This window comes from Girardinichthys multiradiatus, chromosome 1 (genome assembly GCF_021462225.1).
Source record: "Girardinichthys multiradiatus isolate DD_20200921_A chromosome 1, DD_fGirMul_XY1, whole genome shotgun sequence".
Classification (NCBI taxonomy): domain Eukaryota; kingdom Metazoa; phylum Chordata; class Actinopteri; order Cyprinodontiformes; family Goodeidae; genus Girardinichthys; species Girardinichthys multiradiatus.
In genome coordinates, this window is record NC_061794.1 from 38,764,263 (window position 1) to 38,787,006 (window position 22,744).

General features: G+C 40.0%; 1 protein-coding gene across 1 annotated transcript; it reads right to left on the bottom strand.

Moving 5' to 3' along the window:
• Positions 1 to 3,143: 3,143 nt before the first annotated feature.
• Positions 3,144 to 15,652, bottom strand: LOC124875069 (solute carrier family 17 member 9-like). The gene is made up of 13 exons (XM_047376888.1): positions 15,534 to 15,652; positions 12,714 to 12,911; positions 12,442 to 12,581; positions 11,991 to 12,090; positions 11,770 to 11,894; positions 10,543 to 10,639; positions 10,353 to 10,449; positions 10,125 to 10,212; positions 10,007 to 10,041; positions 5,817 to 5,932; positions 5,587 to 5,642; positions 5,479 to 5,508; positions 3,144 to 5,385 (listed from the first exon to the last, which is right to left on the bottom strand). Exons 1-13 carry the CDS (start codon positions 15,650 to 15,652, stop codon positions 5,216 to 5,218), a joined length of 1,371 nt encoding a protein of 456 aa, XP_047232844.1. The 3' UTR covers positions 3,144 to 5,215.
• Between the last annotated feature and the right edge of the window lie 7,092 nt (positions 15,653 to 22,744).

Here is a 22,744-nt window from a genome sequence, read left to right on the forward strand (position 1 = left end):
GGTGTTTTAAATCTCCTCGCTCCAGAACCGATGCAGCCTGCAGCGCGTGATTCCTCTCTTGGCATTCACCGCGTGCCTTAATTGTATGGCTAATAAATCAAGGTCCGCCGTGAACACGAGGAGCGGCAATCCTGTCCCCCTGGCCGCATCCGGACGGACCAGATCGTTACGCGTTAAAATGTCCCATCCAACCGGCCTGTGTTTCACATCAGGCGCGACGCTGTCGGTTCCAGCGCATCCTGCTCTTTTAACTGGCGATCTCCGACTGAAGCTGCAGTGAATGCCATGATATAGGATGGCTTGTCTCCATTCCCAAACGTGGCCCAGCGGAGCCTCTCCGGTGTCGATATCTTTGTTCCGAATATTTAAATAGATGATGGATATGAAGGAGGACAGAAAAGGGCTAAACCAGTCCAGTGTGTTGAAGCGAGCCGACAGGCCCACGGAGGAGGCCCAGTCAGCTTTCCAGTAAACAAATAAAATAAACAGCTTGTTATAGTCCGGCTTGACCATTAAATAATGGCGAGTCCATCGTTTATTTGGGATATAAGTATTTCTCAACATGAAAGACGGTGCCGGCCTGTCCTCACAGCTGAAGCGGTGACGTCATGACGTGTATCCAGTCATCTGTCTCGGAAAAAAAAAAAAACACAACGCTGCCCGCCCCACTACAGATCCTGCTGGTCGGGATGATGGGATGGACGCCTTGCTCCATCCCTGCAGAGAGAAAACCAGCGGCATTGGACCCACCTGAGCTGCGCTGACCAGCGTCCTGAAGCTAGATCCGCCGAGGACTCCAACACGGAACCAGTGAACAAGAACTTCAACCCAATCCCATGCCCGAATTAAGCTCCGTCATTTGTAAAGGTGTTATTTCTGTGGTTTTAATGGGATGCGCAATGCCAGCAGGAAGATGTTTTACATAGATGCAGAGAGTTAAGTTGTTGTTCCCGTTTTGTTGAACTGTTGACTGTCATACAGTGTGGCCAGGAAATAGGCCGCCTTAAATCGTTGAAGTTTGTCAGTTTGTGACGTAAAATTGTAAATGTTTTAAATTCATACATCCCTGTAGGACAAAGTTCAGACAGATTAAAACAGTAAAATGTGTTAGAAGTTAATTAGTCTTCTGAAGGAATGAATTTCTTTATATAAATCAAAAATCATAGAATGAAATAATAAATACCAATAAAGAAAATATATGGATAAATAGCTATTTATAAATTTTTTTTTAAAAAGCCCAAAAAATATCTAATTAAAAAGGTTGAGGGTAATATGTGAATAATATGAATATTATTAAGCATACTCATCATAGATGGACCAAGAAACATGTAAATTACTCTCCATCTTTACGTTCTTGACACTCACTTGACAATCAGTGGACAGGCGAGTGGCTGAATATAGTCTCAAACAGTATTTATCTGTATGTAGACAGTTTTATAATAAATTATAATCCAAAACAGTATTAAACTAAATGTTACATATAACCCCACCTATGTGAAAAGTTGTAACATCTCAGTGTTGCCACTGTCAGATATAAAGTACAACTGGCTGTTTAGAAAGACTTTGAGTTGAAGCAACAGAAAACTTCCAAAAATCCCAGTCAGAAAGATTACAGGTCCTTCTCAAAATATTAGCATATTGTGATAAAGTTCATTATTTTCCATAATGTAATGATGAAAATTTAACATTCATATATTTTAGATTCATTGCACACTAACTGAAATATTTCAGGTCTTTTATTGTCTTAATACGGATGATTTTGGCATACAGCTCATGAAAACCCAAAATTCCTATCTCACAAAATTAGCATATTTCATCCGACCAATAAAAGAAAAGTGTTTTTAATACAAAAAACGTCAACCTTCAAATAATCATGTACAGTTATGCACTCAATACTTGGTCGGGAATCCTTTTGCAGAAATGACTGCTTCAATGCGGCGTGGCATGGAGGCAATCAGCCTGTGGCACTGCTGAGGTCTTATGGAGGCCCAGGATGCTTCGATAGCGGCCTTTAGCTCATCCAGAGTGTTGGGTCTTGAGTCTCTCAACGTTCTCTTCACAATATCCCACAGATTCTCTATGGGGTTCAGGTCAGGAGAGTTGGCAGGCCAATTGAGCACAGTGATACCATGGTCAGTAAACCATTTACCAGTGATTTTGGCACTGTGAGCAGGTGCCAGGTCGTGCTGAAAAATTAAATCTTCATCTCCATAAAGCTTTTCAGCAGATGGAAGCATGAAGTGCTCCAAAATCTCCTGATAGCTAGCTGCATTGACCCTGCCCTTGATAAAACACAGTGGACCAACACCAGCAGCTGACACGGCACCCCAGACCATCACTGACTGTGGGTACTTGACACTGGACTTCTGGCATTTTGGCATTTCCTTCTCCCCATTTTTCCTCCAGACTCTGGCACCTTGATTTCCGGATGACATGCAGAATTTGCTTTCATCCGAAAAAGGTACTTTGGACCACTGAGCAACAGTCCAGTGCTGCTTCTCTGTAGCCCAGGTCAGGCGCTTCTGCCGCTGTTTCTGGTTCAAAAGTGGCTTGACCTGGGGAATGCGCCACCTGTAGCCCATTTCCTGCACACGCCTGTGCACGGTGGCTCTGGATGTTTCTACTCCAGACTCAGTCCACTGCTTCCGCAGGTCTCCCAAGGTCTGGAATCGGTCCTTCTCCACAATCTTCCTCAGGGTCCGGTTACCTCTTATCGTTGTGCAGCGTTTTCTGCCACACTTTTTCCTTCCCACAGACTTCCCACTGAGGTGCCTTGATACAGCACTCTGGGAACAGCCTATTCGTTCAGAAATTTCTTTCTGTGTCTTACCCTCTTGCTTGAGGGTGTCAATAGTGGCCTTCTGGACAGCAGTCAGGTTGGCAGTCTTACCCATGATTGGGGTTTTGAGTGATGAACCAGGCTGGGAGTTTTAAAGGCCTCAGGAATCTTTTGCAGGTGTTTAGAGTTAACTCGTTGATTCAGATGATTAGGTTCATAGTTCGTTTAGAGACCCTTTTAATGATATGCTAATTTTGTGAGATAGGAATTTTGGGTTTTCATGAGCTGTTTGCTAAAATCGTCCGTATTAAGACAATAAAAGACCTGAAATATTTCAGTTAGTGTGCAATGAATCTAAAATATATGAATGTTAAATTTTCATCATTACATTATGGAAAATAATGAACTTTATCACAATATGCTAATATTTTGAGAAGGACCTGTAGAGCAAATGCAGGAACGTAAAAAAAGATGATCTCTGAACGTGGTGGATTAAGTTTATTTAACCGTAAAAACATGGCGGTTAAAGAAAAACAAGAACCATGTTTAAGGCGAGGTTGTAGAACCCCTGGGGTTCATAAAATAAATGTCACTTTAACACACACGCAACATAAGAATATAACAAATCAATGTAATTAAATACAAGGTAACAAGACTTTAACACAACGTGACAGCAAAAATAGGTAGTCTGGATTTGATCAAACAGACAAAATGAAAGATTGTTGTAAAAATAAAACGTGAACATCTGAAGGTTCAAAGTGGAATCCAGACATAAATGTTGATTTTAATGAAGGTTATGGCCTTAGTAACATTTAAGACCCTAGATTCTACATTGCAAACAGTAGAGGCATCCATTTAACAGAAAAGATGGTTAGAGGAGGAAACAAAACATAAGAAATGTGATATTAATCTTTGGAAATTATTAGGGTTTTATGTATAGTTTAATAAATACTAATCATATGGTACATTCAGGCTATTACTGAATAATTACAGGTTGTTTGTTGCAGGTTGCACAGTTAGTGTAACCATGCCTGGAGGAGATTACCAGGTCAGTGTTTGGCCACTGTTTCCATCATTAGTGGTAGCAGGATTTTAAAAGTAGTATTTCATAGGTAGTATTTGATGATATTCTACACTCAAAGACAAAAACACGCAGAAGTAAGGGGTGTAATCTGGATTTAATCTGGCATGTGAGAACAGTGATGGATATGTAAATGATTCAGTTTGCAGGTGAGGGCATCATTAGTTGAGCAATACTTTACAGGCAGTTAGCGAGGCATCTAACAGTCAGCTAAGACAGTGAGTGAGGGTCAGCAGAGACACATTACACAGCATTACAAAAACGTTTCTATCTGTTTTTCTCCCTCTGGTCCTGTTGACCTTCACACGCTTAACTCCTTATGCTTAACACTTATCCCCTCTGGTGTTTGTTTTAGACATGGCAGCTCATTGTAAGTCAAATCATTTAGATTCATATTGCTGCTCTCTGTGTGTACCGAATTACATCAAAATCAGCACATTTCCCAACAGTCTGCTGTCAGTGACTGTATACTGCCTTCACCTGTCAGCTGACCCTTTAGGTTGGAGTTTTTTTTTTTTTTTTTTTTGTGATCAATTAATAGGTTTCTCAGGTGCTTTGTGAACATTTAGCAAATATATTATCTTTAATAAATACAACACATCTGTGATGTTCTAGAGGATTTGTCTTTAGCCTGATTTAAGGAAGTAAATCGGAGCCAGTAACTTAAACAAGCTAAAATAGAAGGCTTGCTCTGTTCCGCCTCTGGAGATGATTGTGCAAAGAAGAAATCTTCATAAAATGAACATCACCGACAAGCCTGACCATCCTCTTCATTGGACTGTCATGCAACAACAGAGTGTCTTCAGTCAGAGGCTTCTACAGATCCGCTGTAACATAGACTGCTACAGGAGATCCATCCTGCCCACAGCGATCAGCATCTACAACGGCTCTTTGAAGAAACCTTTATAATCAGTTACAACAACTTTCAATTTCCCTTTGGTGAAATTAAAAGCATTTGAGTTGGCAAAGTGTTACGCAGCACTGAACATATTGTTTCCAGCCAATTATAATTTAAAAGTAAAAGTTCTCATGTGCAAATAAAACTTTCTTAAATAAATCTTCATATTGTTGATATTTGTACAAAGCAGCTCCAATTTAATGTTGTTGTGCAGGATGGCTTTCCGTACTAAAAATGTTGAGAAAGTTCCTTCATTTCAGATTAACAAGATGTTTGCGGACTTGACTGATGTTCTTCTCTACATAACGACACAGAGAACTTCCAAAGCTCTGCCTCCTGATGAACACTATTCTGTGTTTTCAAACAGAATTACCTGCCTTATCAAAATTAAAAAACATAAATATAATTCATTGAATTTGTTGACTACATATGATCTAAACATGAAGCTCAGTCAGAGTCAAACCACAATAACCTGGCAGTCATCCAGCAGGTCGACACGTTGAGCATCTCCAAAGATGAGGAAGATCCCAAGGCCTGTGACATTTACTAAAGTGATTAGGGAGAAGACTGTGGCCCACGACATGGTGACCTCAATCAGGTAGCCCGAGAAGGACACCAGAACCAGACCTGCTCAACGCACAGCACACACTCGAACATCAGTTACAAAACTTAAAAATATATGCTGTCATTATTAGGAGGATTTTGGATTTGGTTACGTACCCATTAGAGCTCCCATCATATTCATAAAACCTGGTGGAGAGAAGGAAGACATTTAGTAAATACTGACCAACAGGACTAAATAAATAAATAGGAAAACGAGTGCTTTACCATAGAGTGCACCAGCACATGATGGAGTGAGATCTTGCACATTCACAGACACACCACTGAAACATAAAACAACAGTAAATAACAATAAAATTAAATGTTTGAAATTACCTCAAAATATTGACGTATTGATTGAAAAAAGTTCCTACTTTTAGGTTCGTTTTTTTAAACTTTCTTCACTGCAAGTAATGGCAGGTCGGTAAACACAGAGTGTTGTCACTCATCCAACATACCCTCCGGTGAAGGTGGTCAAACCGATGGCAGCAGAAATGAAGACCACAGCAGAAGTAAAGGAGTCTGTTCCAGACAGAGGCAAGATACACATACTGGAGAGGCCCATGGCTCCAAACTGCAGAGAGCGAGAAGGAAAGGTGTGCAGGGAATTAAAGGCAGACATCACAATAAGAAACTGTCATGGCGAGCATCTTCCTCTGTGTCACAACAGTCAAAGGTGGTTGTAACTTGTTCATGTGTTTTTGCAGACCAAGTTCCAGGACCTTTTGGATTTATGTCTCTGAACCACCGACTCTGTGAGCTAAGTGTTTACTGGTTAAACTTCGTTTTGTGGATTTCGTTCTCTACTTCGTTTTCGTCTGGATCTTCGACCAAGCTGGCAGTTTCCTGCAACCTTCATCTCCTGGACCAAGAACTAAGCGTAACCTGTTCACCCTCCACCGCAAGTATCAGCACAAGGAAACAACCTCACCTTTTCACCAAGCACAATTAAGTCACAACCAAGTGATCAACTAAGTAGACTGGACTTCAACAACCCGAAACCCGCATCCCTCTATCCCTGGCGACCTGACCACGTCCATTCAGTAAGCCGTTTATGTTTCCTTCCCGAAATTTCTTGTTTATTACCATCTATGTGTGTTCCCTGTATCTACTAATTCTCTTCCCCTCTTCCCCAACAGTTGGAGTTTTGCCTGTTTATGTTCCCTATTCATTTTGTTCGCAAATAAACAACCTTTATTACTTTTCATTCTTGCTCCGGAGGGTTCTCTGTATGTGGGTCAGAGCTATTTCGAAAATAATGACACGGAGTCTTTAAAAAAGAAACTGCTTAGTCAATCACTTAACCTGGATGGCATTAAATTGACCTCCGGTAATAAAGTAAAAAACCTTGGTGTTATTTTTGACCAGGACATTTAAATCCCATATTAAAAAGGTTTCTAGGATTTCCTTCTTTCACCTCCGGAACATTGCCAAAATTAGAAATATCCTGTCCAGGTGTGACGCTGAAAAACGAATCTATGCATTTGTTATTTTAAGGCTGGACTATTGTAATTCTTTACTATCAGGATGTCCACAAAATGCAGTTAAAAGCCTTCAGCTGATTCAAAATGCTGCAGCAAGAGTTCAGATGAAAAAAAGAGAGATCATATTTCTCCTACTTTAGCTTCCCTTCATTGGCTCCCTGTTAAATCCAGAATAGAATTTAAAATTCTCCTCCTCACATATAAAGCCCTTAATGATCTAGCTCCATCATACATCAGAGATCTGATTGTTCCATATGTTCCTAACAGAGCACTTTGTTCTCAGACTGCAGGTTTACTGGTGGTTCCTAGAGTCTCTAGAAGTAGAATGGGAGGCCGATCCTTTAGTTATCAGGCTCCTCTCCTGTGGAACCAGCTCCCAGTTTTAGTCCGTGAGGCAGACACCCTGTCTACTTTTAAGGCTAGGCTTAAAACTTTCCTTTTTGATAAAGCTTATAGTCAGAGTGGCTTAGGTTATCCTGAGCTATCTCTGTAGTTATGCTGCTATAGGCTTAGGCTGCTGGAGGACATTTACTGTAACTAATTATATGTGCTCTCTTTTAGACTCTAACCTTGAAAACTGGCTCAGAGTTTATCTGCTTTCTTTCTAGGTGAAGCGACTAAAGGAGCTACATCCATTAACATTTACTTTTCCTTCCCATAGAAAGTACTTCTGGATCAGTGCTTCTGTGTTCTTTTTGTGTCTCTGCTCTGTTCTCTCAAACCCCCAGTCGGTCGTGGCAGATGGCCGCTCACACTGAACCTGGTTCTGGTTCTGCTGGAGGTTTCTTCCTGTTAAAAGGGAGTTTTTCCTCTCCACTGTCGCTACATGCATGCTCAGTATGAGGGATTGCTGCAAAGTCAATGCCAGGACTGTCCTCTGTCTCTACAAGCTCATCCAGGAGGAGTGAATGCTACAAGTCACTGATTTCATGAAATCTGCTGGGTTTCCTTAGATAGAAAAACTTTTTAATCCAATTTGAATAAATAACTGAATCTGACTGCACATTTTAATGGTTAGGATTAATTGGAATGTATGAACCTGACTGTTGTGAAGTGCCTTGAGACGACATGTGTTGTGAATTGGCGCTATATAAATAAACTAAACTGAAATATTTCTGCAGGTGTAGAAGCGGTCTTCTAGGGTGTTAACTTGTAATCTCTTCAGTCTTCTTTCTCTCCTCTATTCTTTTCTCCTTCTCTCCCTTTTTCCCCCAACTCTCTCTCTCTTTGTCTGTTCCAAAGCAGTTGCTAATAATATATATATATATATATATATATATATATATAATGCATGCATATATATATATATATCCACCTCCTGCACATATATATATATATATACACACACACATGTACATACATACAGTACAGACCAAAAGTTTGGACACACCTTCTCATTCAAAGAGTTTTCTTTATTTTCATGACTATGAATATTGTAGCTTCACACTGAAGGCATCAAAACTATGAATTAACACATGTTAATATGAATGACCTTCAAGAGGTACTCTTGGCATTCTGTTGATGAGCTTCAAGAGGTAGTCACCTGAAATGGTTTTCCAACAGTCTTGAAGGAGTTCCCAGAGATGCTTAGAACTTGTTGGCCCTTTTGCCTTCACTCTGCGGTCCAGCTCACCCCAAATCATCTCAACTGGGTTCAGATCCGGTGACTGTGGAGGCCAGGTCATCTGGTGCAGCACCCCATCACTCTCCTTGGTCAAATAGCCCTTACACAGCCTGGAGGTGTGTTTGGGGTCATTCTGGACATACTGGAATTCTAATTTCCCCTCGGGGATCAATAAAGTATCTTTGAATTGAATTGAATTGAATTGTCCTGTTGAAAAATAAATGACGGTCCAACTAAATGCAAACCGGATGGACTAACATGCCGCTGCAAGATGCTGTGGTAGCCATGCTGGTTCAGTATGCCTTCAATTTTGAATAAATCCCCAACAGTGTCACCAGCAAAGCACCCCCACACCATCACACCTCCTCCTCCATGCTTCATGGTGGGAACCAGGCATGTAGAGTCCATCCGTTCACCTCTTCTGCGCCGCACAAAGACACGGTGGTTGGAACCAAAGATCTCAAACTTGGACTCATCAGACCAAAGCACAGATTTATACTGGTCTAATGTCCATTCCTTGTGTTCTTTAGCCCAAACAAGTCTCTTCTGCTTGTTGCTTGTCCTCAGCAGTGGTTTCCTAGCAGCTATTTTACCATGAAGGCCTGATTCACACAGTCTCCTCTTAACAGTTGTTCTAGAGATGTGTCTGCTAATAGAACTCTGTGTGGCATTGACCTGTTCTCTAATCTGAGTTGCTGTTAACCTGCAATTTCTGAGGCTGGTGACTCGGATGAACTTATCGTTTGCAGCAGAGGTGACTCTTGGTCTTCCTTTCCTGGGGCGGTCCTCATGTGAGCCAGTTTCTTTGTATCGCTTGATGGTTTTTGCGACTGCACTTGGGGACACTTTCAAAGTTTTCCCAATTGTTTGGACTGACGGACCTTCATTTCTTAAAGTAATGATGGCCACTCGTTTTTCTTTATTTAGCTGCTTTTTTCTTGCCAAATACAAATTCTGTTCAGTAGGACTATCAGCTGTGTACTGTATCCACCTCCTGCACAACACAACTGATGGTCCCAACCCCATTTATAAGGCTTGAAATCCCACTTATTAAACCTGACAGGGCACACCTGTGAAGTGAAAACCATTTCAGGTGACTACCTCTTGAAGCTCATCAACAGAATACCAAGAGAGTGCGGAGCAGTAATCAAAGCAAAAGGTGGCTACTTTGAAGAACCTAGAATATAAGACATATTTTCAGTTGTTTCACACTTTTTTGTTCAGTATATAATTCCACATGTGTTAATTCATAGTTTTGATGCCTTCAGTGTGAAGCTACAATATTCATAGTCATGAAAATAAAGACAACTCTTTGAATGAGAAGGTGTGTCCAAACTTTTGGTCTGTACTGTATATCAAGATAAAAATAAAATAAAAAAAATTAAATAAAATGTGTGATCCAATTCTCCATCTTTTACTCCATCCTGTTGTTAAAACAAATGCAAACCCCACCACCAACCCTGGTATATTTGAAACAGAAATCACCCAGTGCAGCAACACTTTAGTTTTAAAAATCTCACAGTAATGTTCATATACTTACTTGCATTATTTTTCTGACAGATGCAACACCATATCCTGCAGGAAACGAGTATAAAAGCTGTTTATTTGATTTCCCCAAATGACAGACAAATTTAAGAATCATGACACATTTTTTTTACCTTTAGTGATGAGAAAATCCGACACAAATCCTCCACCAACAGCCGATGGAATCGCTGCTGACCATGGAACTATATTATACACCCAAGGCTGCAAGAATAAATACAGAGATAGTGAAACTAAACATAGGACAGGAACTTGAAACAGTAAACCTGAGTGAGGATGTGTTAAGTAATGTTTGGGATACATTTATTGAGATTTATAAGCCTAATAGCATGTGGATGAACTACCTTTGCATTAGGAAATGACTCTTTGAAGTACATCGGCAGCCATGATAATAAAGTGTAGGACGTGCTGCAAGCGCACATATGAGTGAACACCATGGCCCTGGGAGAGAAGACGATTGACAGTCAGGTAAAAATACTCACAAAATAATTTCACTGTCAAATATTTGAAAATGAAAGATTTTAAAAGGTGTACCAAACAGGAGGTTTTTTAAAAATGTACAGCCAGCGCTTTCTGGACAAACTTGATTGAAGATTGCTCTTTTTTCCCATCTGTTTCACTGTAGCATCACCTGAACAAAACATTGAAGATTATATTTAAAAGACTGTTTCCCACAATCACATTGGCCATGAGGTGCAGCATATGAACACAAAACAGACATTTCAAAAATGACGTTTTGCAACATTTGTAAAATAAAATGCAACAGCATAAAAACCACTGTCTTTTGATATTTTTTTATATTTAGTTTTGCTTTATTGTTGCATTTTGTAAAATGCATTTTTATTTATTTAACCCATTTGTTATTTTTCTTTGCTTATTGTGTTCTGTTTTATTTGATGTACCTTTTAATACAGCATTCCCCACTTTTATACTTTTTTTATTACTTTGTAATTTTAGCTTTTTCTTATACATTTTTTGCAGCTTTTCTTATTTATTCTTTCATATTTCCTTCTTATTATATATTCTTTAATACTTGTTTTTCATTATTTATTTTTTTCATTGGTTTTCAGTTATCTATTCTTTAATTCAATTAGATTTTTTTTTTTTACTCTTTTATACTTATTTTTTTATTTCTATTTTATAGTGTTGTATTAGTTATTTATTAAATTTGGTCCTGTTATAATAATATATGTATATTTATAATCTGGTACAGTTTTTTATATTTATTGTTTTATACATATAATTAGTTTTTTTATTCTTTTTACATATTAATCTACTTTTGGCTCATCTGTTTTGTTTTTTTGTATGTGTGTTTTATTTGTCTTTTGGTTCTAGTAATAGATTTAGCATTTAAGTATTAAATGTTATAATATAGTAAATATAACAGAATTTATTTTTCCCCTTTTTGTGCCCCTGATGTTTCCAAATTAGTTAATCCAACCCCAGATTTCTCAGGCCTTCTGTCCCTTGATACTTTAAACACAGCAGCTGAATTTATAAGTCACAGTTGTTTGTATTTGTGCTTGGTATTTGTGTAATAACATGTTTTAATGTATCTGTTTTTCCCGTTGAAAAGTCCAATGTGTTTTTCTTTTTTTGCATAAAATGTTTCCTATCTCATGGCGAAGCAGCAAAATCCAAATTTCAGGAAGTACACTAAACCATTGTATTAACAGAAGCAATCTTAAAATTAAATTTGAAAATTTAGTATACCGGGGCCAAAGTATTTCAGATATAAACATGTCAAGAAGAAAGATTCACCTCTTAATAAATAATACCACACTGTAATTGCCCAGAGTCCAGCCAGGAAACCAGTACAGTAGAACATGCTTTCCCAGCCGTACCTGTCGAGCATTACGGACCCCATTCCACCTGCCAACAACGTGCTGCAAAAAACAGAGGCCAGAAAAATTATTGGTGCTATCAGTAATAAATGCATGTTTAAATGTAAAGGAATGTATAGCAATGGCTGCAGAACCTACCCAAGATGGGTGCCGCTGTGCATGGTGCTCATTAAAAACCCTCTCTCAGCTTCTACAACACGCTGTGAGCACAGGCTTGCCAAAGACGGGAAAAAAACACCTGCAAGACATCAGAAGACTGCTAGAGTCATGGGTCCTTTCTAAGAGCTTCAGCAGTCCATGTGCAACTAAGTGTAAACTCTGACAGAGTTCGTGCTGTAGGGACGGTGAGAGTCTGCAAGAATGATTTTGCCAGAATTTAAAATCCCTGCTTTCCTTTTGCAAACTCCCTCCTACATCCCTTCCTCAGTGACACTCATCAGATATTAAATTTGCACATAACTGAATGGGAATTAGACCTGTTTCGCCCGATCAAGTGCCTGCATGTGACCTTTGCTGAGATAATAACTACATACATTGAAATGCTTCTGTAAATTCTTATTTACTCACATAAACGGCTATTAGTACTAACCTTGGAGTATTCCCATCAGGATTCTGGCCGTCGTCATCAGAGCAAGGGTGTGGGAGCCCAGGTGAGCCAGCACAGGAGTCCCAGCTGTGATCAGAGCCCATGAAGCTGCGGAGATGAACAGGACACGCTCTCCCCCCACTCTGCAGAGCAGCAAATATTACCAGAAGGAAATCCTGAAACTTTAAACCTCACTTTAAAATAAACAGGCTGTGAAGTTAACTAAGTCATTGTTGAAGTGAAGCCATGCGTGACTCTCTGAATGAATTGCTTACCTGTCGCTGGCATGTCCTCCCAGGATCTGAGTGAAACAGTAGCCCCAGAAGAAACCACCCAGGATGAGGCCAGAGTCGATTTTACTCCAGTGGAAAGTGGCTGCCATTGAGACAGCACAGACTGGCGTGGTCATCCGGGCACAGTACAGGAGGCAGGTGCCCAGAAACAGCATCGCCATCCATTTTCGAGCCAGGGATCTGCAAACAACTCCAGCTTAATGACACTCATCATAATTTGCATCGGGCTGAAATAAAAGTTATTGCATGAAGCATGACTCATAAAGCTACCAGATAAATGTACATTCAGATAAGATGCCTTAACACAAACTTGAATTAAAAATCCATATATAGTGACTTATAAAAGTATTCACACCCTTAAACCTTTTCACAAATTGCTATGTTCCAACCACAACCTTCAGTGCATTTTACAGTGTAATAGTGAAACAGTTGATTATTGTGAAATAGAAGTCCATTGTTTTTACCGCCTTGCAAGCTGTGATTAAGCAAAAGGCAGGGTACACCCTGGACAGGTCTAAGACACACAACCACGACACACAAATTCAGAGAGAACCCAGTTATGTAAGGGGAGAACATGGAAACTATGTGCAGAAAGACCCCAGGACAGCATTCAAACCCAGGATCTTCTTCTAAGTCTGGCATGCATTTATGCCCAGCTCTTTTACTCTGATACCCCTAAATACAACCCAGTGCAACCAACTACCTTCAGTTAAAAGCACATATATAAAACAACATCCGAAGTTTGAACAGAGCACTACTCAGCCCATCATCTGATATTCACAGGTGAATTGCACAGCTGCAGATCTTCCAAGAATTAGTAACCTACCTAAACTGACAAGCTGGTAAGGATAGGATTAATCATAGTGGCAGCTAAGATGTCTTTGGTAACTCGGGAGGAGTTGCAGAGATTGGCAGCTCAAGTGGGAGAATCTGTGGACATGACAACTATTATTTGTGCCTTCCAAAAATCTGACCTTTATGGAAGAGTGACGGGATTGTTTAATTGTTGAAAGAAAGCCGTAAGAATGGGACGTTTGCAATTTGCTAATGGATGGCATGGATTAGAAGACAGTTTAAAATTATCCACTTGTCTATAGCTGGGTTACAAAAGCTCTTTACAGCATACACAGACCTGCATACTGGCAAGCAGTCTGAATACAAATGTTCCCCACACCTTTTACTGATTATGTAAAACAATGAGAAAAACCATGTATCATTTTTCTTCCATCTCACAATTATGCAGTGCTTTGTGTTGCTCTATCACAACAAACATCCCTGTAAAATACATAGACATACATGGTTGTAATAAGACAACAAATGAAAAAGTTGAAGGTATACTAATACTTTTCCAAGGGCCTTTATACCTTGGTAAACTAACAATAATAATGTTAATTTTCTGACAACACTAGTTAATTTATGCAGCACATTTAATGCACGAGGGCTATTTAAAATTGTTTTATAAAATGCATCATAATGTGTTAGGTACAAATATCTGTCACAAAATATTTCAACTTTACATTTGAAAAATGTACAAAAGTAACATGGTGGTGAGGGAATGATGATCTGGGCTTGATTTGCAGCCACAGGACCTTGCAGTCAGTATGTCTAAATCTTGGCCAAAACCGAGCTAAACTGGGCTAGTAAGCTTAAATTCCTCTGATATTTTGGAAAAGTTATACAGTAAATAACTACTTTAACACACCAAGCTTTTATCATTTAGTCTTAAATGTTGTTTACATGGCCCACAGAACTGTTGTCTTGCAGCAATAAGGTCCTGGGTTCAAGTCCTCAATATGCATGCATGGGTACTCCGGCTTCCTCCCACAATCCAAAACATCACCATTAGGTTAACAGGTTACTCTAAATTGCCCTAAGGCTTGAATGCGTGTGTAGAGGTTGGCTGTCCTGTGTGTCTCTGTGTTGCTCTGTAATGGACTGGTGAACTGCTAGGAATGGACACAAGTCAACCCATGACCCTGCGGGGATAAGTTACAGATGATGGATGAATGGGTCTGTTCAGTAAATGATGACAGGACCGAATTCAGTTTTTCAACTTGAGATAAATGTTTTCTTATTTTACTGATTAAAAACCAGATCGTTGTGGTGATATTCTGATGTGTAAAACCCAGGAGTCGTGCTTACTTTTTAATTTTTTTTTATATAAAAAAGAAAGTATGCACACTTTCTTTTTGTTGACCATATAAATAAGGAATGATGCAGTTTTGCTGTAGGTGTGTGAAATCCCAAAATTAATTGACGTGTTATTTAGCTTCTGCGACTGACAGCTGGGTGTTTTCGGGATATCTCTCAATTAACCCTCATTAAACAGGTTTCTTACTGTAACCTTAATGAAAGCGATAAGGGCCGTTTTCTAGTAAAGGGTTTTATTATTATTTATATTTGTTAAGGCGTTTTTAAAACTCCAAAAAAAATGTCCTTTTAGATCAGCTTCTTCCCGCACTCTTTGAGACAGGATCTTTAAGAAGATTAAACATAACCTAATTACAGTAGCGCAGGCAGAGACGTGGATGGTAAAACTGTTGCGCCACAGACGCAAAAACATACAACTTCTTCCAAATTTTGCGCATTTATTTGTGTTAATCCCTAATCAAGCGCTACAGGAACTTGGTCAGGGAGGATTAAATTATACACTCTACAACAGGTAACATCTCATAGAAATTCTCATCAGGGAATATAATAAACTTTCTTACTATGTTACCGACTATTAAACTTAATTTGGCGGCCGTTCTCAGAAGTCCTTTAGAAATTAAAGCTAAAGTTTTAACATCCCCCCCGTCTCACCTGGGCCACAGGTTCTGCTTCCCCGACTCTTCCACAGTTTCATTGGGTCTATTGATGTAAAGATCCAAAGGAGAAGCCTTCAAATCCCTGATTTGTCCTGCTGTGCGGTTTTCAGCCATTCACCTAACACCGGTATCTTCTCTGTGGTCCGTGCAGCTCTTCCGCTCTGACTGATAAACTTCCTCATAACTACCGACACAAACCGGCTGACCCGATCCGACTTGTTGATACTGGTGTCTGTCAGCATTGGAAGTGATTTCCATTCCTAACAGTGGATGTTCAGGTAGTGGTTTCACTGGAAGAGCCATTTGAATGTTGACTCCATAAACGGACAGAGGTGTGTTGTCTTTTTTATCAGAATAGTGGATCTTGTTTTGTGGGTTTCAGGCACACCCACATGTCAGAAGGAAATGATTTTAAAAAGATACAGCTCCGATCAGACATTTACAGTCATATTCAATAATTATGAGTATTACTGAAAAGTTTATTTTATTTCAAATTTTTTTTTTTACAAAGATTGATGTTTTCAAATCTTTATTTCTGTAAATTATGTTTTCCGCTTACAGCTAATGGAAACAAGACATTTAAGATTAGATAATTACATCAGATCAATAAAAAAATATTTTTATACAGAAAAATGAGATTACTCAAAAGTATGTTTAATAAATGTTTAAGGGTTGTTTTTTTTAGGTTGTTTTCTTTCAAAAGGTACTTTTAAAATAAGTCTAATCGGAATTCATATTCTAATTTATTAATTATGACTGTATATGCCCCGTTTTCAGTTTTGTTAGTAAATGTTACGTCAATTTGGGGCTTTTAATTATTTATTTGGAAAATTATTTTTTCACAGTGGAATGATCCTCTCAAGACTGCAGTTCTCCCACATTTTGCCTTCCACTCAACTTTCCATTAGTGCACTTGGAAACAAACAGCCAGCTTTTATAGCAATGGTCTTCTTTGGCTAACATTTCATACAGAGGATGTTGGTGACTGTCTGCTGGGCAACTGTTGGCCAAGTAAGCAGCCCATCCTGTGATTGTGTGAGCCATAACATCAGAATCAGAATCAGAATCAGCTTTATTGCCAAGTTCGTACATACAAACAAGGAATTTGACTCCGGTACACTTTGCTTTTTGGTTTTGTTTTTGTATTACAGAACATACATATTTACAATGTACAATATACACATATATAATAAAAAGGTGCATTTGCAACATCTGTATGCTGTTGTTCTGTACTCTATTGAATGTTCAACAGAGAAACAGCCTGGGGGAAGAAACTGTCTCTGTAGCGGCGGCCTGAAGGTAAAGCTCTGAACAGTTTATGTGCAGGGTGTGTGGGGTCTGCAGAGATTTTAGCAGCTCTTTTCCTGACCCTAGGACTGTATAAGTTGTAAGTAACATATTTCTGCATTTAAAACAATTTTGTAATATTTTCATTTACTGAGAAAGTTATTTTTGGGTTTTCATGAACTTTAAACATGACTTTTTATGTGAGAAATGGAGCTAAATTTGCTTCACTTCTTTAAATTCAGTTAAATTTAGATACTGAAAAAATTTTTTTTCTCAATGATCTGTTTTAGTTAGATTTGCTTTTAAATATTTATTAAACAATGAGGTTGGTCATTAAGCTCATGTTTTTATTGTGATCCATACTATGACTTTTTTATCTTTTAAGAGTGTGGTGTTTCTGCTTTGTTATTACATGCATTTGTAAGAACGTTTTGGAATGGGCCTCTGCTGGTGTGTGGTATGGCAGCCATTCAGGTTCAACTCCCACGTCTTTTAAAGCTTAGAAGTCATTGTATTTGTAAGAATGTGATTGATCAGATCCTTTCTATTTAAATGCAAACTTTTTTGTGATATGGTGAAGACCACAAACTGAAACTGGTCCGTTAATAAAGTTGGTTTTCCAGTACTACAATCGCTACCCGAGACCCCAAATGACCAGAATTTGTCCCTCTTTGAGCCTTCAGAATCAGCTTTATTGGTCAAGTTTGGGCACAAAAGGAAGTTTGATTTTGTTTCCGCCTTGCTCCCAATGTAAAGACATTTTAAATATAAATATACATTTGGAGGGGAGTTCCTGCCTCAAGTGGAGGAGTTTAAGTATCTCGGGGTCTTGTTCATGAGTGAGGGAAGAATGGAGCGGGAGATCGACAGACGGATCGGTGCGACTGCCGCAGTAATGGGGACGCTGTGCCGGTCCGTTGTGGTGAAGAGAGAGCTGAGCCGAAAAGCGAAGCCCTCGATTTACTGGTCGGTCTACGTTCCTACCCTCACCTATGGCCATGAACTTTGGGTCATGACCGAAAGAACGAGATCCCGGATACAAGCGGCTGAAATGAGCTTCCTCCGTAGGGTGGCCGGGCACTCCCTTAGAGATAGGGTGAGGAGCTCGGTCATCCGGGAGGGTCTTGGAGCCGCTGCTCCTCCACATCGAGAGGAGCCAGTTGAGGTGGCTCAGGCATCTATATCGGATGCCTCCTGGACGCCTTCCTCGGTTCCAGGCACGTCCCACCGGGAGGAGGCCCAGGGGACGGCCCAGGACACGCTGGAGGGACTATTTCTCTTGACTGGCCTGGGAACGCTTTGGACTCCCCCCGGAGGAGCTGGAGGAGGTGTCTGGAGAGAGGGACGTCTGGGCGTCTCTGCTGAGTCTGCTGCCCCAGCGACCCGGTCCCGGATAAAGCGGAAGACGACGAGTACGAGTATATACATTTAGTGAGAAATAAAAATGATTAAAATAAAGAAATATGTATATGTACAGTTTTATTGCAAAAGAAGAGGACAAGGTTAATTTAGCTCAAATATGCATAGTGTTGATTCAAAGCAGAGTAGCTGGGAACTCTGACTTTCAAGCATCAGAGTAACAGCCTGGGGGAAGAAACTCTCTGTGGCGCCGACCTGAAGGTAGACGTCTAAACAGTGTAGAATATAAACTATCTATAAACTATCTATGTGTGTAACCTGTGTGCAGATAGAGGAGAGGGGAGTGAAGCATAGAAAGTGCAAGGTCATAAATTGGTGAATGACAAGGGATTACCGTATGGGGGTGAAAAAGATAGGGGAGAACAAGCTTGCTAGAAGAGAATAACCAGAAACACTCCTTATTTGGACATAAGGAACTGTTATATTGTTGCTGGGAGACATCCACAGACAGAATGATTGTGTATGTGTACTGCATAGCAGCGTGGGGTATATAAAGGTATTGTGGCGCATCTCCAAAGGAGGCAACACACAGACGTTTCCAGGTACCAGTGTAAGTGTGATGTCTCCCTCTCTGAATTCAGAATGGTTTTAATAAACTTGTGGAAACGTACAACTGATCTCTGACTGAGGATTGTCCTTTGGGGTGCCAAATAAAAAGAGTCGATGAGAGGTCAGGAGTAATGTAAGAGTTAACTGACGGCCAGTAAAGTTTTCCTACCTCAACAACAGTTTGTGTTAAGATTGTGTGTGGTCTGCAGAGATGCTAGTAGCCAGTTTCCTGACCCTGGATCTGTACATCTTCTGGATGGAGGGAAGGTCAGCATCTGTAGTCCTGATTGTTGTAGTCTGGACCTGTTCTGTTCTGTGGATGAGCCAAACCACACAGTGATGGACGACATAGGACAGACTGAAAAATGGCCGTGTAGAAGATGACCAGCAGCTAATGTGGAAGGTTGCCATTCTTGAATTGCTGCAGGAAGTATAGGGTGGTTCCTAGGAACCGGAAGTGATCCACAGTAGACACAGTCTTGTTGCGGATGGTGGGCGGGGGTTGTTCTCCAGAAGTCCACTGTTATCTCTACAGTCTTGAGCAGGTTGAGCTCTAGGATGTTGTGACCGAACCAGGGAGACCATCAGATCCACCTTCTGTCTGTTTGCAGATTGCTAACTTTAGGAGTTATCCCACCACAGATGGGTGTGGTGAGGTGGTGTTGTTTGTAAAGAAGAAACTTTATGATGTTTTCCACACAGATTCAAATATATACATACATCCAGGGCCATTGTTAGATTCAGGCACAAAATCTAAATGAAAACTTTATAATGGACTCTGGAAGCACAAATCCCACAAACCCCCTGGACGAGATGTTTGGGAGATGGTTCGGCCTGAGGAAGCCGGTTGCAATGGCTCTCATCACTACCAACCATGTTTGGTCTGCTGATTCTGCGAATTTCATTTCCTGTGTTCCACGCAGGAATGCTGCATCACTGCTGCTGTGACGAAAGAAGCTTTATCCTTTCCAAAGCCAGCTTTGATGCATCTTTTAAATCATCATCAGACGAAAGACAATGTGGACCACCGAGGCTCAAGCCTGCCAAGAACTGGAAACTGCTGGAACACCAGCGTGAACTAACGCAGCAAGTTTAGCATTAACATAGACCAGGAGGTCACTGACAAAGAAAAAAACCTGCTCCATAAGCTTTGACGGAAAAGTGCATCGCCCACATGGATAAGACAAATGTCTTCAGGAGAAATGTATTTTGGCCAGCTGACACAAACATTGAGCTATCTGGCAACAATGACAAGAAGCAAGTTTGGCAGACTGAGGTTGAGGTTTTTCAAACAGAAAAAAACTATCAACTTTCAAGCATGGTGGTGGAAGCATCATGCTGAGGGTCTGTTCAGCTGCTTGTGGTACTCTTGCTTTGCACCAGGTTGGTGGAAAAATTAAAATAGGTGGGCAGGCCTTGAAATTTTTCCAACTTCACTCTTGAATCAACAGCTAAATGATCTCACCAATTATGTTAAAGTTTGAATTAGAGGCAGTCCACACTCTTCATAAAACCCAAGTCCTTTAATTTACCACCAAAATATAAGGTGTGCATCAGTCAACCTTACATGCTCATTCCCATGGAAAATACGAATTAGGAATCTCAGATATGCAACTGACATTTTGGTTTTTTGATCCATATGGCCTCCCCAAGGCTATGATGCCCTGGCCAAAAACCATACAACCATGTCACCCATAATAAAAGCCACTTGTGGAATGGGGACATGTATTTATTTGGGTGTGTATGTACATTTGGTCATAAATCTCATACACCAAACACTTCAAATTACTTTAGTTGTTTGCTGAGCAATCATTCCACCCTGAACAAGGAACCTGTTAAATTAATAAAAGCCTCAAATGAATATATTTATGCCCATGATGAGTGCATATAAATGTCTGACCACAACTGTAAGAAAAATGAAGTGATAGAAGAAATGTAATCCCACAACAGACCAAATTCATTTTTTTTTTTTTAAACGTTAAAAGAAATCAAGGACAGCAGACTAGACACAAGTTTTTTCTTTAATATAAAATCTAATAAAACAAACAAGCACAGTTACCTTTTGCGTTACTAAAAAAAGTAAACATATACATGCAGAAAAAGTGAAAAATCCAAACAGAAAAAAATTATAAAATCACATTAGGATTTAACTTTGCAGAATAAATTACGAAGTAAAAGTGCCAATAAATATAGTTATACAGGTCCTTCTTTAAATATTAGCATATTGTGATAAAGTTCATTATTTTCCATAATGTAATGATGAAAATTTAACATTCATATATTTTAGATTCATTACACACTAACTGAAATATTTCAGGTCTTTTATTGTCTTAATACGGATGATTTTGGCATACAGCTCATGAAAACCCAAAATTCCTATCTCACAAAATTAGCATATTTCATCTGACCAATAAAAGAAAAGTGTTTTTAATAAAAAAAACGTCAACCTTCAAATAATCATGTACAGTTATGCACTCAATACTTGGTCTGGAATCCTTTTGCAGAAATGACTGCTTCAATGCGGCGTGGCATGGAGGCAATCAGCCTGTGGCACTGCTGAGGTCTTATGGAGGCCCAGGATGCTTCGATAGCGGCCTTTAGCTCATCCAGAGTGTTGGGTCTTGAGTCTCTCAACGTTCTCTTCACAATATCCCACAGATTCTCTATGGGGTTCAGGTCAGGAGAGTTGGCAGGACCAATTGAGCACAGTGATACCATGGTCAGTAAACCATTTACCAGTGGTTTTGGCACTGTGAGCAGGTGCCAGGTCAGTGCTGAAAAATGAAATATTCATCTCCATAAAGCTTTTCAGCAGATGGAAGCATGAAGTGCTCCAAAATCTCCTGATAGCTAGCTGCATTGACCCTGCCCTTGATAAAACACAGTGGACCAACACCAGCAGCTGACACGGCGCCCCAGACCATCACTGACTGTGGGTACTTGACACTGGACTTCTGGCATTTTGGCATTTCCTTCTCCCCAGTCTTCCTCCAGACTCTGGCACCTGGATTTCCGAATGACATGCAGAATTTGCTTTCATCCGCAAAAAAGTACTTTGGACCACTGAGCAACAGTCCAGTGCTGCTTCTCTGTAGCCCAGGTCTGGCGCTTCTGCCGCTGTTTCTGGTTCAAAAGTGGCTTGACCTGGGGAATGCGGCACCTGTAGACCATTCCTGCACACGCCTTGTGCACGGTGGCTCTGGATGTTTCTACTCCAGACTCAGTCCACTGCTTCCGCAGGTCCTCCAAGGTCTGGAATCGGCCATTCTCCACAATCTTCCTCAGGGTCCGGTCACCTCTTCTTGTTGTGCAGCGTTTTCTGCCACACTTTTTCCTTCCCACAGACTTCCCACTGAGGTGCTTTGATACAGCACTCTGGGAACAGCCTATTCGTTCAGAAATTTATTTCTGTGTCTTACCCTCTTGCTTGAGGGTGTCAATAGTGGCCTTCTGGACAGCAGTCAGGTCGGCAGTCTTATCCATGATTGGGGTTTTGAGTGATGAACCAGGCTGGGAGTTTTAAAGGCCTCAGAAATCTTTTGCAGGTGTTTAGAGTTAACTCGTTGATTCAGATGATTAGGTTCATAGCTCGTTTAGAGACCCTTTTAATGATATGCTAATTTTGTGAGATAGGAATTTTGCGTTTTCATGAGCTGTTTGCTAAAATCATCCGTATTAAGACAATAAAAGACCTGAAATATTTCAGTTAGTGTGCAATGAATCTAAAATATATGAATGTTAAATTTTCATCATGACATTATGGAAAATAATTAACTTTATCACAATATGCTAATATTTTGAGAAGGACCTGTAGTCTGAAGAAGTTCTTGATTATACGGATTTTAACCATCCAGATTTATCAAGGCAGCACTTCCTCCGTTGCAGTGTATAAATGCTCCATCTGTCACTGGGATTTCCAAAACTTTACAGCAACTTCAAACCCCTGAAATA

Coding starts and splice junctions, on each gene's coding strand:
- LOC124875069 (XM_047376888.1), bottom strand. CDS start 15,652: ATGGCTGAAAACCGCACAGCAGGACAAATCAGGGATTTGAAGGCTTCT. Junction 12,582..12,713: donor GGAGGACATGCCAGCGACAG/GTAAGCAATTCA, acceptor GCTGCTCTGCAG/AGTGGGGGGAGAGCGTGTCC. Junction 10,213..10,352: donor AGTCATTTCCTAATGCAAAG/GTAGTTCATCCA, acceptor TTATTCTTGCAG/CCTTGGGTGTATAATATAGT.